Source organism: Schistocerca nitens, chromosome 8, assembly GCF_023898315.1.
Source record: "Schistocerca nitens isolate TAMUIC-IGC-003100 chromosome 8, iqSchNite1.1, whole genome shotgun sequence".
Taxonomy (NCBI): domain Eukaryota; kingdom Metazoa; phylum Arthropoda; class Insecta; order Orthoptera; family Acrididae; genus Schistocerca; species Schistocerca nitens.
Window position 1 is genome coordinate 547,790,873 of NC_064621.1, and position 22,535 is coordinate 547,813,407.

Below are 22,535 nucleotides of genomic sequence, written 5' to 3' on the forward strand. Positions count from 1 at the left end.
AGGCAGAAGTCATCAGCGTACAAGGACGCTGAGACAGACGTTCCCATCGCCACAGCGAGACCTTTAATGGCTATTAAAAACAGGCAGACACTTAAAACAGATCCCTGTGGCACCCCGATCTCCTGAACTCGGGAGGAACTATGGGAGGCTGTGACTTGCAAGTGGAAGGTTCAATGCGACAGAAAATTTTGGATGAAAATCGGCAGTGGACCCCGAAGACCCCAACCGTGAAGCGTAGAGAGGATGTGATGGCGCCATGTCGTATCGTACGCCTTTCGCATGTCAAAAAATACAGCGATGAGGTGCTGACGGCGGGCAAAGGCCGTCCGGATGGCTGACTCCAGGCTCACCAGATTGTTGGCGGCAGAGCGGCCTTTACGGAACCCACCCTGAGACAGAGCCAGGAGGCCCCGAGACTCGAGTACCCAACTCAATCGCCAGCTCACCATCCATTCGAGCAACTTGCAAAGAATGTTGGTGAGGCTAATGGGGCGGTAGCTTTCCACCTCTAGAGGGTTCTTGCCAGGTTCCAAAATGGGGATAACACTATTCTTCCTCGACCAGAGAAGGTTGTAAAGGTCGAGGAGGCGTCGCTGGCAGTCCACTGAAAGGTGTTTCAGCATCTGACAGTGGATGTGATCTGGTCCAGGAGCTGTATCAGGGCAAGCGGCTAGGGCACTGTGAAATTCCCACTCACTGAATGGAACATTGTAGGATTCAGGATGGTGGGTGCGAAATGAAAGGCTCCGACGTTCCATCTGCTCTTTAATGGAGTGGAAGGCCAGTGGGTAATTCGGAGAAGCGGAACTCAGTGCAAAATGCTCTGCCAAGCAGTTTGCAATTACATCGGAGTCAGTACAAACTGCTCCATTCAGTGAGAGCGCAGGGACGCTGACAGGGGTCCGATAGCCATAGAGGCGTCTGATCTTGACCCAGACCTGCGATGGAGAGACATGGAGGCCAATGGTAGAGACATACTGTTCCCAGCACTCCTGCTTGCATTGGTGGATAAGGTGGCGGGCCCGCGCACGCAACTGTTTGAAGGCGATTGAGGTGTTCTATGGAGGGATGCCGTTTGTGACGCTGGAGCGCCTGCCGGCGATCTTTAATCGCCCTCAGCAATCGCTGGTGACCAAGGCACAGTCCTCCGCCGAGGGGACCCAGAAGAACTGGGAATGGCAGATTCTGCGGCAGTAACAATGCCGGTGGTGACTGAGTGAACCACCCCATCAGTGGCTTCATGAGAAACAGGTTCAATAGTGGCAGTGGAGGAGAACAAGTCCCAGTCAGCCTTATTCATAGCCCACCTGCAAGGGCACCCAGAAGACTGACGCTGTGGCAGTGACAGAAATATCGGAAAGTGTTCACTACCGCACAGGTCATCATGCACTGTCCATTGGACAGACAGTAAGAGGCTAGGGCTGCAGATTGAAAGGTCGATGGCGGAGTACGTGCCATGCGCCACACTGAAATGTGTGAAGGCACCATCATTTAAAATGGAAAGATCGAGCTGTGCCAATACATGCTCAACGGTGACGCCTTGACCTGTTGCCACTGACCCACCCCACAGAGAGTTATGGGCATTTAAGTCGCCCAGTAACAAGAAAGGTGGTGGCAATTGGGCTATCAGCGCTAGAGATGGGGGATCCGCTCTTGAACTAATTCATAGAGTTCAATCTTTCAAAGGAGTGAACAATCAGTGATTCAGAAAAAAAGAACGGTAGCTCCAAACGTTTCCCACGGCAGAGAGAGAGAGAGAGAGAGAGAGAGACGGAGCATATCAGCAGCGCCTCTGCTGGTCAGAGCACAGTGCACGCCACACAACACAGCCAGCGCCGGCCTCTGCCCTGCTTCTACCTTGGCTGCCTGCATTGTGCAGTGCCCCATTGGATTTTGTGTTTCACATATGCCGGGCCGTCTCTGTGCGTCGTCTGCCGTGTGCACTGTGCAGTGTCTGGCGCAGCTTAACTTCGCATCGCACTCTGTCGGCGATCGTTTCAGTCGCACGTCCTGCCCTCTGGGCAGTTGATGCGAGCAACAGGACAGAGAGCCACCTAGCGGATAACATAGGAACTACTTGCAAAAACCTGCTCGCAAGGGAGCGGACGATTTGGCTCCGAGCGGGTGAGTTCACCGCTTCCCCCACCCTCGGAACTCGCCCGCTCAACGCTCACCCCACCGTCTCGACTCGAGCCAGAGCGTCGAGCAAAGCGACTCTGGTGTCACTCTGGTCTCTGCCGTCTCAGCTCACGCAGTAATAAAGCTCGCGGCTCGACCTGCTCGACTCAGCGCCTCTGCATCGGAGTTTGTCCCCACTGGATATTGTTCTTCGTAGTAATACCGCTATGTATATTACATTATTATGTTATGTATACATCAATTGTTTTTATTTGTTTAAACTGATTAGATTAGGTTCCTGATGACTCCTCTTACTATAGGATTTTTATTATGGACACTCGAATTTACGCTTTAATTACGAGCGAACCGATAAACGTATCGCAAAATGTGATACACCAATATTTTCCTTGTTTTATTCTGCGTAAGGCTATATGCAGCACTTTCGTTTTACAGTCAAATTTATATTTGTTTTTTATTATTCTGGTACGGATTTTGCGATTTTAGGCGTCTTCGAAAGGAAAAATATATGGCTTGCGATGTATTTGTATGAGGTTAATGAAATTTTAATACAGTATAGCCAAATATATTGTTAATGTAAATCTCAAGTTACAACATTTCCCGATCACCCAAAAAACCACGCTAGTGCAAAATAAATCAATAATCAAAAACTTTGTCATATCGTGGAAATTTCAATAAACAATACAAAATTCTTACTCATTATCTGTGTTACTTCAAAATAGGATCAAATAAGATCAAAATACAGGTATAGTACTGGAATAAACCAAGTTTAAAGGGCAATGTGCCTTTTATTTATTTTCTTTTGTAAATGAGTGTTGAGTCATGAAAAAGAGCTAATTCATTTCAGGGAGTGAACAGTTCTGATCCAATCTCTGAAAAGAACAGTTTTGCCCATCTCTAATCAGCGCAGCGAGGACATGCTGTGGGACATCACCATCCGGTGGAAGATACAGACTGCAGACAGTAACAGCCTGTGACGTCCACACCCGAACAGCGACAGCCTCTAAAGGTGTTTGTAGAGGGACAGACTCGCTGTGAAGAGAGTGGAGGACATAGATGCAGACGTCACCAGACACCCTTTCATAAGCTGCCAGGTTCTTATAATAACCCCGATAGCCACGGAGGGTGGGGGTTCGCATCACTGGAAACCAAGTTTCCTGAAGAGCAATGCAGAAGAAAGGGTGAAGGCTGATAAAGTTGTCGGAGCTCAGCTAGATGGTGGAAGAAACCACTGCAGTTCCACTGGAGGACGATATTGTCCATGGCTCAGAAAGGCATGAAGGGACTGGAGAGGCAGATTACGCTACTGGGTCACTTGCTGCCATCGATTCAGTACCTGCGCGAGTGACATCCATTGCGTCCGAGGGTCCGATGAGATCCAGGTCTTCAGCAGATGCCAGAATCTCGACCTCATCCTCAGATGCGGAGCTTGTAGGAAGCGGTGGGACGGGTGCCACCGCACTGTCGTGATTCTTGGGAACCTTCTTCTTTTTCTGCTTCTCGCACTGTGCCATCGGTGGTTCAGGCTGGGAGGGCTTTACTGGGTCAGTCTCAGGGACGGACGACGACCGTGAGGAGGCCCTGACTGGTGGTTGTTTCAGCCACTTGCGGGTGTCTGCTTTTCCGCGGGTCGGAACTTGCGAAGGGAGGTCCCCAAGGGACCCCTTCCTGGCGAGAGTAGCTAAAGAAGTCTTACTCTTCTCCGGCTGGGAAAGGGGAACTGATGTCCCCTATGGTTGGGGGGGGGGGTTGCTCTTGGAGTAGATGGAGCAGGAGCAACAGGGAGTGAAGTGCCCCCCCCCCCCCCCTCACCATCAAGGGGGCAGGTGTGGTCCTTCGACTCTGAGAGCTGACTGGATGTGTTGCAGCTGATGTAACTGTAGCAGGAGTGACAGTGGCGGCATAAGAAGATGTCATGCGCATGGGATGAAGCCGCTCAAATTTTTGTTTAGCCTCCATGTATGTCAGTCGGTCCAGGGTCTTAATTTCCCTTATTTTCCTTTCCTTCTGCAGAATCGGACAGACCGGCGAGCAAGGGGGATGGTGCTCTCCACAGTTGACACAGATGGGAGGCGGGGCACATGGAGTATCAGGATGGGATGGTTGACCACAATCGCGACATACGAGGCTGGAAGCACAGCGTGAAGACATATGGCTGAACTTCCAACACTTGAAGCACCGCATCAGGGGAGGGATATATGGCTCTACATCACAATGTTAGACCATCACCTTGACCTTCTCAGGTAATGTGTCACCCTCGAAGGCCAAGATGAAGGCACCGGTGGCAACTTGATGATCCCTCGGACCCCAGTGTACGTGCTGGACGAAATGGACACCTCGTTGCTCTAAGTTGCCGCTAAGCTCGTCATCGGACTGTAAAAGGAGATCCCTGTGGAAAATATTGCCCTGGACCATATTTAAGCTTTTATGGGTCGTGATAGTAACTGAAACATCCCCCAGCTTCTTACAAGCGAACAAGGCCCGTGACTGTGCGGGGGATGCTGTTTTTTATCAAGACTGAACCGGAACGCATTTTGGACAAGCCATCCACCTGCCCGAACTGGTCCTCTAGTTGCTCTACAAATAACTGAGGCTTCACAGATATAAAGGATTCACCATCAGCTCTGGCACAGATGAGATACCGGGGCGAATATGTTTCACTGTCATTCATAGCTTTTCATTCCTCCCATGGTGTGGCCAGGACTTGGGGGTCATACACATTAGCTTTAAAATGAGCCCTCGAACACTTAGGGACTGTTGGTGGCTGGCCACCAGCAAGAGATGATGTGCCGTGCTTCATTGCGTGTCATCCACCCTGATGCCACCTACTCCGACCAAGGGCCCTCCCCATGGGCGCCACCCAGCTACAGCAAGGCCCACCTGGCAGGATGGCCATTGTCGGGAGTCCCGATGCCCCAGGGAGATGAGTATCTACTCCTTGGCATACATGGGGAGTTAACGCGCAGGCATCAGTAGAGCGATCCCTGTGTTGTCAGGGGGCTACAACCAACAGGGTACATGGCGGCCCCACCACAACGGACTGGCTACCATGCTGGATTTTAGGTGACATGTAGTCTATGGGTGCCGTCAGTGCAGAAACTGGCACTGCACATTGCATGGCGAAAAGTGCACGCAGGAACGTATCCATGCCCAAGAGATGGAGAGCAGGCAGGACTTGCAATGCAACGACGAATAAGCTGGCGAAAGTTCTCAATGTAAGGTGCCGTTCCCCAATCGGCTCGCTCTTCGGAAAAATTTTGAGATATGGAGGTCAAACCCGACGGGGGACCATCACATAAGGCCGAACTATTTGAGACTCCTTTTAGTTGCCTCTAACGACAGGCAGGAATACTGCGGGCCTATTCCTACCCCCGAACCTGCAGCGGGCACAGAGGCCTTGGGAGATGCCTGTTGCAGGGTACACTGCCCACAAGCTGTGACAAAACAGACAATTTCACCATCAATCCCTGGCTAGAAAACATGTCTCCTAGCTAACAGTTTAGTTTGCGAAACTCCACATTGGCCATGGTGGAGAACCTTGTGCCATAACGAGGCAGGAATGACTGCTCTGGAGAGAGGTCTTCAGTGGACAACAATAGAACACCATCAAAAACAGAGAGGTGATACTGTAAGGAAACATACTTGTGCAGGGGGTCCGAAGCCCATCCCATCAGTTTATTTGGCCAGCCCTGTTGAACCTGGATCAGGACCTACAGGAAGGCGCGACAAGGCGTCCACATTGGCATGTTTGGACGTAGGTTGAAAATGGATTTCGTAATTGTAGCAAGACAAGAACAGAGAATTGTAGGCAGTGTGCTGCCTTGTCAGGCAAGGAAGTGTGAGAGGGACTAAACAAGGAAACCAACGGTTTATGGTCAGTAATGAGGTGAAACTTGGAGTCATACAAAAAAAACATCAAATTTCTGGAGAGCATGGGCAATGCCGAGAGCTTTTTCCATCTGATAGTAATGCTGTGAGGGACCAGAATGAGAGATTTAGAGGCAAAAGCAACAGGTCATTCAGATCAGTCAGCATATTGGAGCGCTGGGATCCCGCCGAGGCTGTACTGTGAGGCATCTGTCGCCGGAGAGAATGTAGCTAAACAAGGGGCCAAGAGTCGTTTAGTTGTCAACGTTTGAAAAACACATTCACAGTCCGGGCTCCAGCAAAAAGGTATGTTCTTGCATGCAACGGGTGGGCCATTGTGGATGCCCCAGCAGGAGTTTATGGTAGGCTGTCTTCCCTACGAAGGCCCGAAGCTCGTTCGTGGATGAGGGACGAGGCCTAGATATAACAGTGGGAGATGCGGTCTGGCAAAGAGCAAATCTCACCCCATGAGACCTCAAACCCCAAATAAACAACAGAAGGTTGAAAGAACTGAGATTTTGCGAGGTTAAACCGTAAGCCTGCAGACTGTAAGACAGAAAACAAACTGTGCAAATTTTTCAGGTGATTGGCTGTGGAGGAGCCTGTGAAAACAATATCATCCAGATAATTCATGCAACCTGAGACAGGCGTAGTCACTTGCTCTAAAAATCATTGGAAAATAGCAGGGACACTAGCCACACCAAACAGAAGGCTTCAAAAATGTAATGGAATGAACCACCAATGTGTAAGAGGCAGATGCCGTAAAGTGTTCCAGCAGCGCAATGTTCTGTTTGCTATAACTGACTAGCTTCCGTGTGACTGGTGTTAACGGTGGAAAGCCTGAACTCATCAGTTTGAGAATTTAATAACGTCACTGCAGCGCGTGTGTTGTCCTGTAGCTGGAGCACTTGGCAAAAGATACTGAACTCGATAAACAACCTGGGAGAAGTCAGAAGCATTGGGGTCACACAGTTTACGTCCACATTCATATTCTGAGCAACCTTCAGCAAACGACACATGGATGCAATGTGGCCTTATTTCTGGTAAGCATTACAAGTAGCCCAGCATTGAAATCTGCAGCAATTTGTGGAAGAGTTGCACATTTGTCACGTCAAATGATTCTCTTCACTCATCGTTGGTTCTGTTCTTGCAGGATCTTTTTTCCGGCCACAATGACGTCGGAGATTTGATATTTTACTGGGTTCCTGTGATTCACAGCACACTAGTGAAAGAATCGTACTGGAAAATCAGCGTCCCATCGCTTGTGCACCGACTGTAACACCATGTTCAAACCCACTTAAATGTTGATAACCTGCCATTGTAGCAGCAGTAACCAATCTAACAACTGTGCCAGACACTTGTTTCTTATACAGGGTGTTACAAAAAGGTACGGCCAAACTTTCAGGAAACATTCCTCACACACAAATAAAGAAAAGATGTTATGTGGACATGTGTCCGGAAACGCTTAATTTCCATGTTAGAGCTCATTTTAATTTCTTCCACCTACGCTCAATGGAGCATGTTATCATGATTTCATACGGGATACTCTACCTGTGCTGCTAGAACATGTGCCTTTACAAGTGCAACACAACATGTGGTTCATGCTCGATGGAGCTCCTGCACATTTCAGTCGAAGTGTTCGTACGCTTCTCAACAACAGATTCGGTGGCCGATGGATTGGTAGAGGCGGACCAATTCCATGGCCTCCACGCTCTCCTGACCTCAACCCTCTTGACTTTCATTTATGGGGGCATTTGAAAGCTCTTGTCTACGCAATCCCGGTACCAAATGTAGAGACTCTTCGTGCTCGTATTGTGGACGGCTGTGATACAATACGCAATTCTCCAGGGCTGCATCAGTGCATCAGGGATTCCATGCGACAGAGGGTGGATGCATGTATCCTCGCTAACGGAGGACATTTTGAACATTTCCTGTAACAAAGTGTTTGAAGTCACGCTGGTACGTTCTGTTGCTGTGCGTTTCCATTCCATGATTAATGTGATTTGAAGAGAAGTAATAAAAGGAGCTCTAACATGGAAAGTAAGCGTTTCCGGACACATATCCACATAACATATTTTCTTTCTTTGTGTGTGAGGAATGTTTCCTGAAAGTTTGGCCGTACCTTTTTGTAACACCCTGTATAGGCATTGCCGACAGCTCTGCGCTGTATTCTGTCTGCTCACATCTCTCTGTATTTGAATATGCACACCTATACCAGTTTCTTTGGTGCTTAAGTCTAGTAAAAAGTGTGGGGTCACATTAACTAGAAAATATCTTTTCAAATATGATGTGTGAGTGAACAGCCATTGCAAATGTAAGTGCATGTAAACAGCAAAGGAAAACACAGTAATATTCTGTTTAAAATCAGTGTGGTGAAGTTTTGTAATTGTGATTGGTGAGAGGACTGTCGAGTCCTTTTACAAATAAGTTAAGATGTTCTTTCAGGTTAGATTCGAACCATCAGTCTATGGACATCGCCTTAAGAGATTCGACAGTTTGTCGCTCTGATAATTGAGGTGTAGTTAGGTAGAATGACAATTTTCACTAGGACTTTAATCTCTTTGAATGATGCTATCCTTTGTTGTAACAGTCGGAGAGCACATCTCATAGATAAATTAATGTTAACTTCACAGTTCGACTTTTTTTCAATTAAGTTAGTGGACTTGTGCATTTACATGGTGGCAAGTTGCCAGTGCAGTGCAACCACATTTTAGGCATCTTCTCATTGTCTGGAATACTCAGAAACAACTTTTCAGACATTTCTGTAGCTGTGTTTGTACAATATGGTATTACACAGCATTTGTAACCCATTTCCCAAAATGTGACATCACTGTGAATTAGCATTACGACAGTAGGAGCAGCGAGCTAGCCAGTGACTTTCACAGGTATCACGAGCCAAATGGAGAGTTTTAGTGGGTGTTTAAGTTATTTGAATTTCATTTCCATTTTTATAAAAGAATACTGAAATTCAAGAGCAAAAACAGCATGTTGGGAGCATAAAGTGACATAATTAATAATTTAAGAAGGTAGTCCCCGGCGAATTATTATTATTATTATTATTTTTTTTTTTCTTTCTGCTTTATTGTAGTGTTCGCCCAAAGTTCACCGGAAACTTTGTTATCGAGTTACAAAGTGATCTGTGAAAAAGTGTCTCCAAAAACCATTCACAGCAGGAGGACAAATATAGTTGACATTGCAACCAGTGTGGCAAGGTGTAATTTCTACGATGGCCTACAAGGCATTATGTAAATTATGAATGTCCTCGAACTTCAGATCGGACCAACCTGTTGTACCTTCTGCACAAAATCGGGTGAAAAGCGTACTGAACAAACAGGGGAGTGGATGAGGGCTGCCACACAGGCCCACACCACTAACATGAACATAAGTGTTTAACGTCCCATCAACAATGTGGTCATTAGAGACCGAGTAAAAACTCTGATTAGGGAAGGAAATTGGCCATGCCCTTTCAAAGGAACCATCCCGGCTTGAAACGATTTAGGGAAATCACAGAAAACCTAAATTAGTATGGCCAGAGACGAGTTTGAACTATCATCCTCCCGAATGCGAGTCCCGTGTGCTAACCACTGCCCCGCTCAGTAAAGACATGATTTTGATCAGAATTTGAAACTGCATTCTCTACCAGCATTCATAGCTATTTTGTGTTATCTTAAAAAGTCTATTTTTGGTGCATGCTTTTGTCTCAATGTTTTGGGCAAAAAACATGACATTTGTCTCAACACGTCACTGTTAAAATTTTTAAATTGTCCTGTAAAGGACTTAACAAAATTATTTTGTTATGGATCCAATAGGAGGTCTTTGGGAATTTTCGTCCATGACTGATGCTCCAGGTGCAAGAGATCCTTACACCTGATGCTGCAGTTACAAGAAGCATCTGATGTGGACACAAAAATGATTTCTTAAAAACAAAAGTGTCAGGAATAAAACTATATCATCAAATTTAGAGTTACTTTTTTTTTTAACTGAAACAAGAAGGCTCTCCCGTTAATAGTACAACCTGCAACATAGTGGGCATGACATTCTGTCGGCCATCTACTTTCACGGGAAAGACTAGTTAATCTGACACAACTTTAGTTGTATTCGCTGGAAAAGCTGCTAGATGTGTTGTCTAACCAGAACCAAACTTAGTTAAATGATACCCTGAAACCAGAACTCCTATATCCATTAGATGGGTCACAAAAAGAATGGATCGCAGTGAAACAGATGTTTCAGCATATACAGAAGTATCGCAAAAAGTAACACAATGAAGTTATGACTATAAGTGTCACAGGTTTTAGTGCTGTATTGTTTCAACCTACACTTACCTTAAGCAAAGATCTGTACATGGCCACAAACTGGCTGTGCATAAAATACCAATAGATTGTGTAACCAGTAACAAATAAATATTAGTTAAGATATAGTTAGGATAATTGGTTACCTGGTAAAGGAGACTGAATTATAGGATGTTCGAGAATTTTGTTGTGGGACAAGGATTGTACTGGCTTAGAGGTAATATGTTTCTGTGGGAATACGAGTTCATTGTTTTAGGATTGTAAGAAGCTGAGAAAAGCGGGTTAAACTATAACAGCCTGATGGAATTTCAGCAAGGAGAATCTGCTGGTATTGCAGTATTATGGACACTCCACTGAGCCAGTCACTGCACACCCTAGACAGGTGGGGCAGTCCAAGGTGTCAGATGGTGGACATAGCTGGAAGTCTATGACTCAGGTGGCCTAATTTCCCCATGACCAGGCCACAGCTCTGTTTCAAGTTGAGGTGAAGAAACCAGTATGGTAGCACAACAAGCACAGTACATACCGGGTGATCAAAAAGTCAGTATAAATTTGAAAACTGAATTAATCACAGAATAATGTAGATAGAGAGGTAAAAATTGACACACATGCTTGGAATGACATGGGGTTTTATTAGAACCAAAAAAATACAAAAGTTCAAAAAATGTCCAACAGATGGCACTTCATCTGATCAGCATAGCAATAATTAGCATAACAAAGTAAGACAAAGCAAAGATGATGATCTTTACAGGAAATGCTCAATATGTCTGCCATCATTCCTCAGCAATAGCTGTAGTCGAGGAATAATGTTGTGAACAGCACTGTAAAACTTGTCCGGAGTTATGGTGAGGCATTGGCATCGGATGTTGTCTTTCAGCATCCCTAGAGATGTTGGTCGATCACAATACACTTGCGGCTTCAGGTAACCCCAAAGACAGCACACAATCACCAACAAACAATGCATGCAAGAGATCTTTCATGCGTCTAGCAATATGGGGTGGAGCGCCATCCTGCATAAACATTATACGTTCCAGCAGGTGTTTATCAGCCAGGCTGAGGATGATGTGATTCTGTAACATATCGGCGTACCTCTCACCCATCACGGTAGCAGTTACAAAACCAGAATCACGCATTTCCTCGAAGAAAAAAGGCCCGATAACAGTAGATGTGGTAAATCCAACCCATACTGTGACTTTCTCGTCATGCAATGGAATTTCCACGACAGTTCTAGGAATTTCAGTAGCCCAAATTCTGCAGTTGTGGGCGTTGACAGACCCTCGGAGCGTGAAATGAGCTTCGTCGGTCCACAACACATTACTCAACCAATCGTCATCTTCCACAATCTTTTGAAACGCCCACACCGCAAATGCCCACTAAATCGCCAGGTAACAGCTCATGATGCCGATGGATTTTGTACGGATAGCATTGGAGGGTACGCCTCAGTGCCAACCAAACAGTAGTGTATGGAATGCCGGTGTGACCGCACGAGTGCTGACTTCCCCGTGCATAGACGAACCCGCCACAGTTTCCATTTCTTCCTGAATTGTCTCAGCAGCATTACGCCTTGTGCTCGGTCAGCCACTACGGTCGGTGTCTGTCGTCTAAACAACCCGTGGCTTCGAACTTTGAAATCATTCTCGCCACATCTGTCAACGAACCTTTATCCATTCGAATCCCCTTCCTATGGCAATAGGATCGTAACGCTGAACTAGCACATTCCCCATTCTGATAATACAGCTTCACTAAAAGTGCCTTTTCAGGTAATGCCAACATGCTGCGACTGCTGGCGCATCTGATTCCTGCGACTGCTGGCGCATCTGATTCTCTCTCTCATTACAGCTCCTTTTATACACGATTGTCATGCACAGTCACTGATGTTTTGCTGCCCAGCGCCATCTGTCGGACGTTTGTGAAGGTTTTTGGTTCTAATAAAACCCCATGTCATTTCAAGCATGTGTGTCAATTTGTACCTCTCTATCTACATTATTCCGTGATTTATTCAGTTTTCAAATTTATACTGACTTTTTGATCACCCGGTATATTGAGGAGGACCTGTGCTGGCCCCCCATCTACTCAAATAGCCATCTACAATTTTCCATGCTGCAAGCCCCACTGTTAGCCGCAATGCCGCCATTCGTGCAAAGCCCGAAAAGATGACTTACGTGCCTTCGAACAACGAACTACGTGGTGGTCTCCACTACAAGCCTGGACATGCAACTGCTCTTCTGCTGTTGCAGTGGCAAGCAGTCTCTTGGATTCCCGCTTCTGCTCCTGTGGGCAGACTCTGCTGATGCTGGCTGTCTTCCATATTCGAAAGCTGCAGCGTGAATTAATGGACCATGACATGACATGCCATGTGCAGTGGGCGACACAAAAATGTGGGCCGCACACCGATATCAGCGCCTTCCTGGCTGGCCGTTTGCTGCTACTGCCACAGATGATCTGGAATATAGTCTGATTGCCTGTGTATTATTAAACTATAAATGTTGGGTTCTTTATTGCTGCTTTGCCAGCGCACATCGGGTGTCAGAAAGGCACCTGCACCCAGGTGTTGTGGTCCATCAGCATCCCACCCACAACCGCCATCCAGTGTAATGTCAGACCTCCGGTCATTACAGAAGTGATACAGGTGTAGCAAAATATGTAACAAAGAAGACGAAACTGTACCAGACACCAAACCAGCTATAATCAAACAAATAACACAGAACAGTGTCAGATGTGAGCAAGTTGTTAACAAACCATTTTGGCAGTAATTGGAGAAATACTTACAACCTGCAGTTTTACAAGAAAATAGAATAAGTTTTCAAGATGTATAAAATTATGAAGACTAATTATACTATCAGCGTTGGATCAGTGTGTATTAGTGGAGTGCATGTTAGCTTCCAAATAAAGAATTTTTATATTCTTTTCAGTGTTGTCTAAATATTATTTAATGAGTTTAAGGATCTTCCTTATACGAGGTTTGTATTGAGTAAAACATGTTGCACAGTTTGCGAATTTTGAGATGGCATAATTAGAGGAGCAACTCGTCTCATTAAATTTTGCGTGAAACTCGAGAAAACCTTTACAGAGAATCACCAAATTATGCAGGAAGCCTACGGTGATGAGTGCTTGGACCATACTCAATGTTACGAATGGTTCACATGGTTGAAAGTGGCCAGACTGAAGTTAAAGGTGACCCTCGTTCAGGATGTCCTTTGACATCTACCGACAATGCTCATGTCAGGAATGTCATCAAAATTGTGCATGCCAGTCAAAGACTGACTGTTGGAGAAATTGCAGAAGAATTTAAAGTTTCAGTCGGATCGTGTCGTGGAATTCTGACACAGCATCTTGGAATGCATTATGTTGCCGCCAAGTTTGTCTCGAGGCTCATGAATCAAGGTCAGAAAGACCTTCGACTCGCAATCTGTGAAGAGCTTTTGGACCGTGCAAATGAGAATGAGATGTTCCTTAAGAGAATCATAGCTGGTGATGATGAGACGTTGGTCTACGGTTATGACGTTGAGGCCAGGGTCCAATCTTCACAATAGGTTGGAAAAATTTCTCCAGGACCAAAAAATGCTCATCAGGTGAGGTCAAAGCCATACTGATAGTTTTCTTTGACTTTCAAATGAATTCATGCCAACAAACTTAATTGATGGTACTATCGGGACATGTTACGTTTCCTACGAGAAAATATGAGAAGGAAATGGCCTGAAATGTGGCAAGACAATTCATGGCTCTTGCATCACAATAAAGCATCTGCACATTCATTCCTGTTGGTGACTGACAATTGCACGAAAAACAAAATCACTGTGCTGCCTCATCCTCCATACCTGGCCCCTGCGGACCTTTCTTATTTCGCGAGTTGAAAACCCTGTTGAAAGGATGAAGATTTGCAACTGTAGATGAGATAAGTGCAAATTTGCAGATGGTGCTTTGAGCACTCCAGCAAAAAGTGTGCCATGACTGTTTCCGGAAGTGGAAATGGCATTGAGAGCGGTGTATCAATTGTGGATGAGAGTATTTCGATAGAGACCTTGCACAATAATTAAAGATAAGTATAGAAAAATTTTGTAGATAAAGTTCTGAAATTTTTTGAAAAGACATTGTATCCCCTTCCAGAAAAAAAAAAAGTGAGATTCAATTTCCTCTATGCCAAAATTGAGTTTCAAACCCCTCCATGTGCATACTTCACAGTCGCGTTGGATCGATTTGGGGGAGGAGACCAAACAGTGAGGTCATCGGTCTCATTATACCATTCTTCCACCAAAACAGTGGCACATTCAGGTAACGATGGTGGAGGCGAATAACAATCAGGTACTCTTCTCTCCAAAGTACACCACAGAGGCTCAGTAATATTGAGATCTGATGACTGGTGGTAATATTAAGATCTAATGACTGGTGGCCAGTGGAGTACTTCGATTCATCCTCTTGCTCACAAAACTTTGTGAACAGGGGCCCTGTCATCTTAGAGCACTGCGTCACCATTGGGGAATAAACATTGCACCATGGGATGGACCCGATTGATCAAAATAGTCACATAATCTTTTGCAGTAATGCAACCGTGCAGAGTAACCATGGGTGGAAGGGGAGGGCGGCAGAAATATACGGCTGCGCAAATCATCACTAAATTCCAGCCATTTTTCACTCTGTATTCTAGGCGTGGGACAGCATGCAAAAGATGTAAGCTCAGGCAGAAGTTGAAAGCAGTGTGAAACAGGACTCATTGGATCAAATTACATTATTCCATTGCTCCAATGCAGGTTTTTATGGATTGTCACCACATTTTCCTGCTGCGGGCATTTACGTTACTGACGTGGTTTAGGAGTTCCAGCTGTCTCAGCAATTCACAGCTTATAGAGCTCCTTTCATGTTGTTTTGGTGCCGACAGGATTCATGAGTGGGACATTCAATGCTACAATGACTTTAACAGCCATTATCCTCTTCTTTTTTGTCATAATACTCTTCAGTGACAGTCTGTCATGATCCCACAACACACTAATGACTTAGTGGATGATGATTTTTCCACTTTCCCTGTATGCTGTATAAATCTTAGTTATGGTGCCTCATGGAACACCACACACTTTGGCTACTTTAGTTACGGCAGCACTCACCAGACGAGCCCAAACAGTTTGTCCCTTTTCAAATTCACTAAGCTCTCACATAACAACACAGTTGCCAGAATACTTCTTGCACTTTTAAAAAGGACAACGGCTGAAATTTTAATTTTATTTGATTCTATGGTTCATTTTTAATAATTGTGCATACTTTGTATGTAAAATAAATGCTACATCTACAGTCTGCAGTGCAAGTTCTTGTTAACACTGCCATAGTTGCTGCGACCAAATTCACTAGCTAATACCAATTGAATGTATCTGAAAACTTTTGTGTTCTGACACAAAAGCAATATGATATTGAAGGTAATTTAGTAATGAATTACTGCAACAGTATCAATGTACGGAGAAGGCTGAAAATCTGATATGTGACTTTATAAAAGTGGAAACAACTTTAAGAAATGAATAAATAGAAAAAGTAACACACATTATCATCAGAAGCATGTCTTGCATATTCTGTGTAGGTACTCCTTGGGATCATTTATTGACTGCCAGTTTCTATGCATTCACTGTTGATGTTTTGCTCCAGGCTTCTGGAAGTGGCTTCATTGTATTGTTTTTATTTTCAACATATGTTAAAGAGGAAATGAAATGAAAGTGAAATGTCGTGTGGCTAGGGCCTCCCGTCGGGTAGACCGTTTGCCTGGTGCAGGTCTTTCGATTTGACGCCACTTCGGCGACCTGCGCGTCGATGGGGATGAAATGATGATGATTAGGACAACACAACACCCAGTCCCTGAGCGGAGAAAATCTCCGACCCATCCGGGAATCGAACCCGGGACCTTAGGATTGACGTTCCATCACGCTGACCACTCAGCTACCGGGGCCAGACTGTTAAAGAGGAGACTGAAGTGTATTTACAGTACGAGAAAGGGTATACTTCATGTACCAGTTTCCAATGCAATTCTTTCGCACTCATAAATTTGTGTTGATACTTTTGGATTAAAGGATACCACTCACCGAAATGCAGAAGCTGTGATTTGTCGATAGGCAAATACAAAAAGGAACAAAAATTGCTATGTAAGCTGATACCTGACAGTTGAAGTGGGGTGGGGGTGGCAACTTCATGGAGCTGCCTCTACCAGTAATGGAACATAATTTTGTAAATGTTTCCATGGCAATGCCTCAGTGTTGTCACATATCTTTAGACAGCTACAGTTTTCACCTACAGGCATTAATGCTTCGCAGTTGAAAGCTGGCAACAGCACTATGAACTGTCGGGAATCTACCTATGCTGTCTCGACTATAGCTTTTATAATCATTTCTTGAGCTAGAATAAAAGGTGCGCATGTGTACTGTGCCGGCTGGATGCAGTGCAAACACTGCATTTCAGCAGGTGGTCTGGGTTGTAAAGCTTTGGAATGTAGCATGTTATAATGAGTTGCATGATGGGCCAACAGATGGTGAACTTTGTTCTTCACAACAGTTTGGTGGTGGTCATTCATCCTGTTGACAGTTGGTTGGTAGTCATATTAATATAACAAGCTGTGCAGTGTTTTTCAGCAGAGATGATGTGACATGCCTGCTTTCACTGGTGGCCCAGCCTTTGATGAAGTAGGATTATCCTGTGACAGGACTGGAGAAGAAAATGGTGGGTGGGTGGGTGGAATGGGCAGATCATGCACCTGTCTTCCACATGGGATATGATCCTTGTGGAAAGGGGGTTGGCAGTTGCATAGTGGTGGACTAGGTCTTGCACCTGGGTCTTCCTCAGGGATATGATTTTTGGGTGAGTGATGGAAATCACTATAAGAGGGTGGGAAGGATCTTAGGTAGGATGTCCCTCATTCCAGGTCATGTTCCAGTCCAAGGTGATGACAAGTATGCTGCTTTTTAGCTGATTCTTGATGGTGATGGGAGGATTGGGGGTTTGTGAGGATGGGGCATTATTGATTCATTGAGAGAGTATGGGACCAAACAGCGAGGTCATCAGTTCCATGATTCCAAAGGGGGTACGTAAGAAAGAGAGTCTGCTAAAAACGAATGGAATCAGTCAGAGGATTCAAATTGTAAAAGAATGAACATTAAACACACACAGTATAAGCATAAAAGGTGAGACCAAATGTAAAAACTGGAAAAAGAGACGGGGGTGGGGGGGGGGGGGGGGCGGTCATGGGGTCACAGAATGTGAAGACTGCTAAAAGAGCCCCAATCACAACCAACCCACCCCTGCTCCAAGACTAAAGGAGAACCTTACATCTGGAAATAAAAACCACTTTCACAGAGGAAACCGAGGACCAAGTCAACCATCCATGGATCGTCCGCTAATGTTAAATTTAAGGAAGCAGGAAGACTATATGTAGCATGAAGGGTCGAAACATGGGGACATGCCACCAGTATGTGAGACATCGTCAATCGGGTGCTACAACTACATTGTGGGGGTGGGTCTTTAAGTAGGAGGAAACAATGGGTGAACCAGGTATGGCCAATGCGTAAATGACATAAAACAGTGGACTCCTTCCGAGAAGGGTGGAAAAAAGTGCCCCAAACTGCAGTAGACTCCTTGATTGTGCGGAGTTTATTACTATGAGCAGTAATACTTCAGGTGGCATTCCAATGGTGGGCAGACAGAGATTTGACGTAGATCCGCATATCCGCAGCTGGAATGGGGTGGGGGGGGTTAAGTATCTGCTTCTCGAGCCAAGTGGTCAGCCAATTCATTCCCGGATTCACACATGACTCGGGACGCAGAGAAAGATGACTGAACAGGTGGCATGCTCAAGGGCAGAGAGGTGGTCATGGATGGCAGAGACCAAGGGGTAGCATCAATCGATAGCCTGAAGGTTGCTCATGGAGTCGGAACAAATTAAAACACTATGGAGGGAGGCATGAGAAACAAAAAGGAGGCCCTGTAAATGGCTAGAAGCTCTGCTGTAAATACACTACATGATACTGGCAACAAATGGTGCTTGAAGCTGGTAGGAGACGTAAAAGCATATTCCACCTTATCAGTAGTCTTAGAACCATCAGTGTAAAAGACAGTGGCACGCTGGAACTCTGCAAGGATGGCACATACAAGACACCAGTAAACCATAGGAGCAACAGAGACCTTAGGACCCTGGAAGAGAGTGACCCTAATCCGTGGTCTAGGCACCATCTAAGGGGAGGTACGGGAGGAAAGACATGGGGCACAGTCCAGTGAGTGCAGATGGAGATCCCAGCAGAGGGTAATGAGATGCATGCCAACCAGCAATCCCACCTGTGGGCGGGTGTTAGGAGGGAGACATCCCTCATTGGCAAAGAGCACAGGGTATACAGGATGGTCAAGGAACTAGTGAATGGTGACTGCATAAGAAACAAGGAGTTGGCTCCGTCGGATGTGTAGAAGGGGAATCCCTGCTTCTGTGAGGAGACTATCAACAGGACTAGTGTGAAAGGCACCAATAGCCAGACGCACCCCTCAATGACGGACAGGGTCAATGAGATTCAAAGCGGAAGGAGCTGCTGAGCCATAAACTTTACTACCATAATCGAGTGTGGACAAAACCAGAGCACGGTAAAGATGGGGAAGAGAGGAACGGTCTGCACCCCAAGATGTGTGAGCCAGGAGGCAGAGACCATTAAGCTTCCGCATGCATGTAGTCTTTAGGTGGCGAATGTGGGGCAGCCATGTCAGCTTGTTATCAAAAATAAGGCCCAAGAAACGGGACTCATTACAACATCAAGAAGCTGGTTGCCTAAGTAAAGTTCTGGATCAGGGTGTACTGTGGGTCAATGATAAAAATGCATAACCCACATTTTGGAGGAGGGAAGCCATGGATGGTGGCCCACATAGAGGCACGTCAGACAACGCCTTGGAGCTGGCACTCAGCAGACACCATCGAGTGGAAGCTGCATCAGAGGCAAAAATCGTCAACATACAACACCGGGGTAACCAGAGACCCAACAGAGGTCACAAGCCCATTTATGGCAATGAGGAAGAGCGTGGCACCAACTTGAACCCAGAAGAGCCGGTAAAATAAAAACTTGTGGATAAAAATCGGCAGGGGACCATGGAAGCCCCAGTCATGGAGGGTAACTAAAATGTGATGGTACCAAGCCATGTCATATGCCTTATGTAGGCCAAAGAAAACTGCAACAAGGTGCTGGCAGTGAGTAAAAGCCTGTCGGATGACTGATTCCAATCGGAGTAAATGGTCAGTTGGAGATTGCTCTTCCTGGAAGCCACACTGATATGGTGACAAAAGGCCCCGAGATTCAAGTACCCAACATAATCTGGAGTTGACCATCCTTTCAAGCAGTTTACAAAGCACATTTGTAAGGCTAACGGGGTGGTAGCTGTCGAGAGACATTGGGATTTTCCTGGGCTTAAGGACAGGGATAACTATACTGTCTTGCCATTGTGACGGAAAATCACCCGTGAGCCAGATGTGATTGAAGACCCTGAGGAGCTGTTGCCTATGGAGAACATCCAAGTGTTGAATCATCTGATTGTGAATGGAGTCTGGCCCTGTGGCTGTGTCTCGTGAAGAGCTAAGAGCCTGCTCCAGTTCCCATTCAGTGAAAGGAGCATTGTAGGGCTCAATGTGGTGTGGTGCGGGATGAAATGGGAAAGGGGGGGGGGGTGTCTGTTACACTCTGCATTTCCGAGGATGGGGCGGGGGAAATCTCTTGCTGAGGGGGAGGGGGAGTGGGAGTAATGCCTGTCTGTGAGGGCCCTCTTGAGACTTTCAGCATTACTAGCACTGTGCATCCTGCCAGCACCATGTAGGGGCAAAGGAAAGGAAAGGTGTGTGTGTGTGTCTCAACTTCTCTATAGCATTTATAAATTTGTCTTCAGTACAACAACATGGCATGTTCTCCTGTATTTTACAATGAATTGAAGGTTTGTTTCATCCCCAAACAAGCACTGACTCACTTCTGCACTTCACTGTTGAAATTATGGTACATTTTTTTTTATTGCAGTTTTGTGAGCACTGAAATAATATGTTTGAAATAAAAAGAATTTTTTTTCCATGAGTAACTGAGTTATTTGTTATTTTGTCTCACTGATGATAGAAGGACCTTAACATTTCTCTGACTTTGAAAGTCAGCAGGGTTTCGAAAAAGACGATCGTGTGAAACCCAACTCGCGTTATTCGTCGATAGGACTCAGAGGGCCATAGACACGGGTTCCCAGGTGGATGCTGTGTTTCTTGACTTCTGCAAGGTGTTTGATACAGTTCCCCACAGTCATTTAATGAACAAAGTGAGAGCATATGGACTATCAGATCAATTGTGTGACTGGATTAAAGAGTTCCTAGATAACAGAATGGAGAGAAGTTTTCCAAAGTAAGAGTGATTTCAGGTGTGCCGCAGGGGAGTGTCATGGGACCGTTGTTATTCACAATATAAATAAAAGACCTTGTGGATAACATTGGAAGTTCACCGAGGCTTTTTGTGGATGATGCTGTAGTATATCAAGAGGTTGTAACAATGGTAAATTGTACTGAAATGCAGGAGGATCTGCAACAAATTGACGCATGGTGCGGGGAATGGCAATTTAATCTCAATGTAGATAAGTGTAATGTGCTGCAAATACATAGAAAGAAAGATCCTTTATCATTTAGCTACAATATAGCAGGTCAGCAACTGGAAGCAGTTAATTCCATAAATTATCTGGGAGTACGCATTAGGAGTGATATAAAATGGAATGACCATATAAAATAAATCGTCGGTAAAGCAGCCAGTGGAAGACTCTGCAAGAGAGACGCTCAGTAGCTCGGTACAGGCTTTTGTTGAAGTTTCAAGAACATATCTTCACCGAGGAGTCAAGCAGTATATTGCTCCCTCCTACGTATATCTCGCAAACAGATCATGAGGATAAAATCAGAGATTAGAGCCCACACAGAGGCATACTGACAATCTTTCTTTCCATGAACAATACGAGACTGGAATAGAAGGGAGAACTGATAGAGGTACTCAAGGTACCTTCCACCACACACCAGGTGGCTTGCGGAGTATGGATGTAGATGAACATTGTAGATGTAGATGAACATTGTAGATGTAGATGAACATTTCATTAAATGAAAAAGCAAAAATAAAATGTGAGTTTTTTCTGAATACCATCCAGACTGGGTTTACTTCTATGTATTTTTGTAAATAATCTGTTCCCATGTTAGCTTAGAGCAATTCTCTTCTGGCAGATCAACAAAAAATAGATGTGACTACAGCTTGTGACTGTTCACGATGCGGCTGGGTAATATGCAGCTTAACCCGAAAGCTGCACTCATACGGAGTAATTCTTGTAGTAACATTTATTGTATACCCAATCAAGAGGGGGACCCAAAATTCAACACTCTTGGAAAAACAAGATCCCACCCCCTAGTTTCAGGTCAGTGATGTACACTGACCAGTTTCCTTAACAGTGTTATGCTCGTATGTAGGCCTACATTGTGCCACCAGAGATTACAGTGAAAGATTGTGTAAATTGGCAATCTCTTAGAATGAAAATTGTATAATTTTTAATGAAAGCCTGTTCTTACTATCACAGGCAACAAGAATTTATTATCAGAACAATGTATAACAAGATTTTTATTTTCTTTTTCAGAGGTTAAGTAAACAGTTAGTTGCTGCCCTGGAGCTAAAACCTGGTGAAGATCTGATTATACCAGCACACATTCACTTTAAAAGCTTGATTTTAAGAAGTTATGAAGGCAAAAACAATGATCTGATAATTGATGCCCCTCCTCCAGACTATTTTTTGTGGTCTTGTAAAAAATTAATGCTAGAGAGAGCATCCACAAGAACCATGGCATAGCAGTTATTTATTTTTGTACAAGCAAAATAAATTTTACAATATAACAGTTTCCAAAAATTTATTACTTAACTGTACAATGCTACTGTTTTAGCATTAGATTCATGTGCTTAATACACATAAGAATCACATCAATAATGTCTTACAAGTCTTTCATCCAATGTGAACTAACATAGCTGAACACAGTTTCTGCTTTTTGTAAATTTTGTAACTAATGTGAGAGAACATGTTTCCCCTTCAGAATTCTCCTCATTAGAATCTTACGTCCTTCCAATGTAGACATGCGTGTCCTCCAACCATGTATTTTGATTCTTTTAGTTTCTTTGGGCCGTGGGAAATTATTTCTTACTTTGCAGCGGATCTGAGTGACAACTCCTGAAGGAGGATGCAAAAGGGAAGGCGCATTTA

The 22,535-nt window shown here is 44.9% G+C and overlaps 1 protein-coding gene across 1 annotated transcript in view; it reads left to right on the plus strand.

The window, feature by feature from the left end:
- The window catches only part of LOC126198545 (mitochondrial mRNA pseudouridine synthase RPUSD3-like), a 144,096-nt gene extending 121,925 nt beyond the window's left edge, over positions 1-22,171 (plus strand). The window contains exon 5 of the mRNA XM_049934954.1: positions 21,921-22,171. Within this exon, the coding sequence (XP_049790911.1) occupies positions 21,921-22,130 (210 nt within the window). The 3' untranslated portion in view covers positions 22,131-22,171. The remainder of the gene's footprint in view (positions 1-21,920) is intronic.
- Positions 22,172-22,535: the final 364 nt, after the last annotated feature.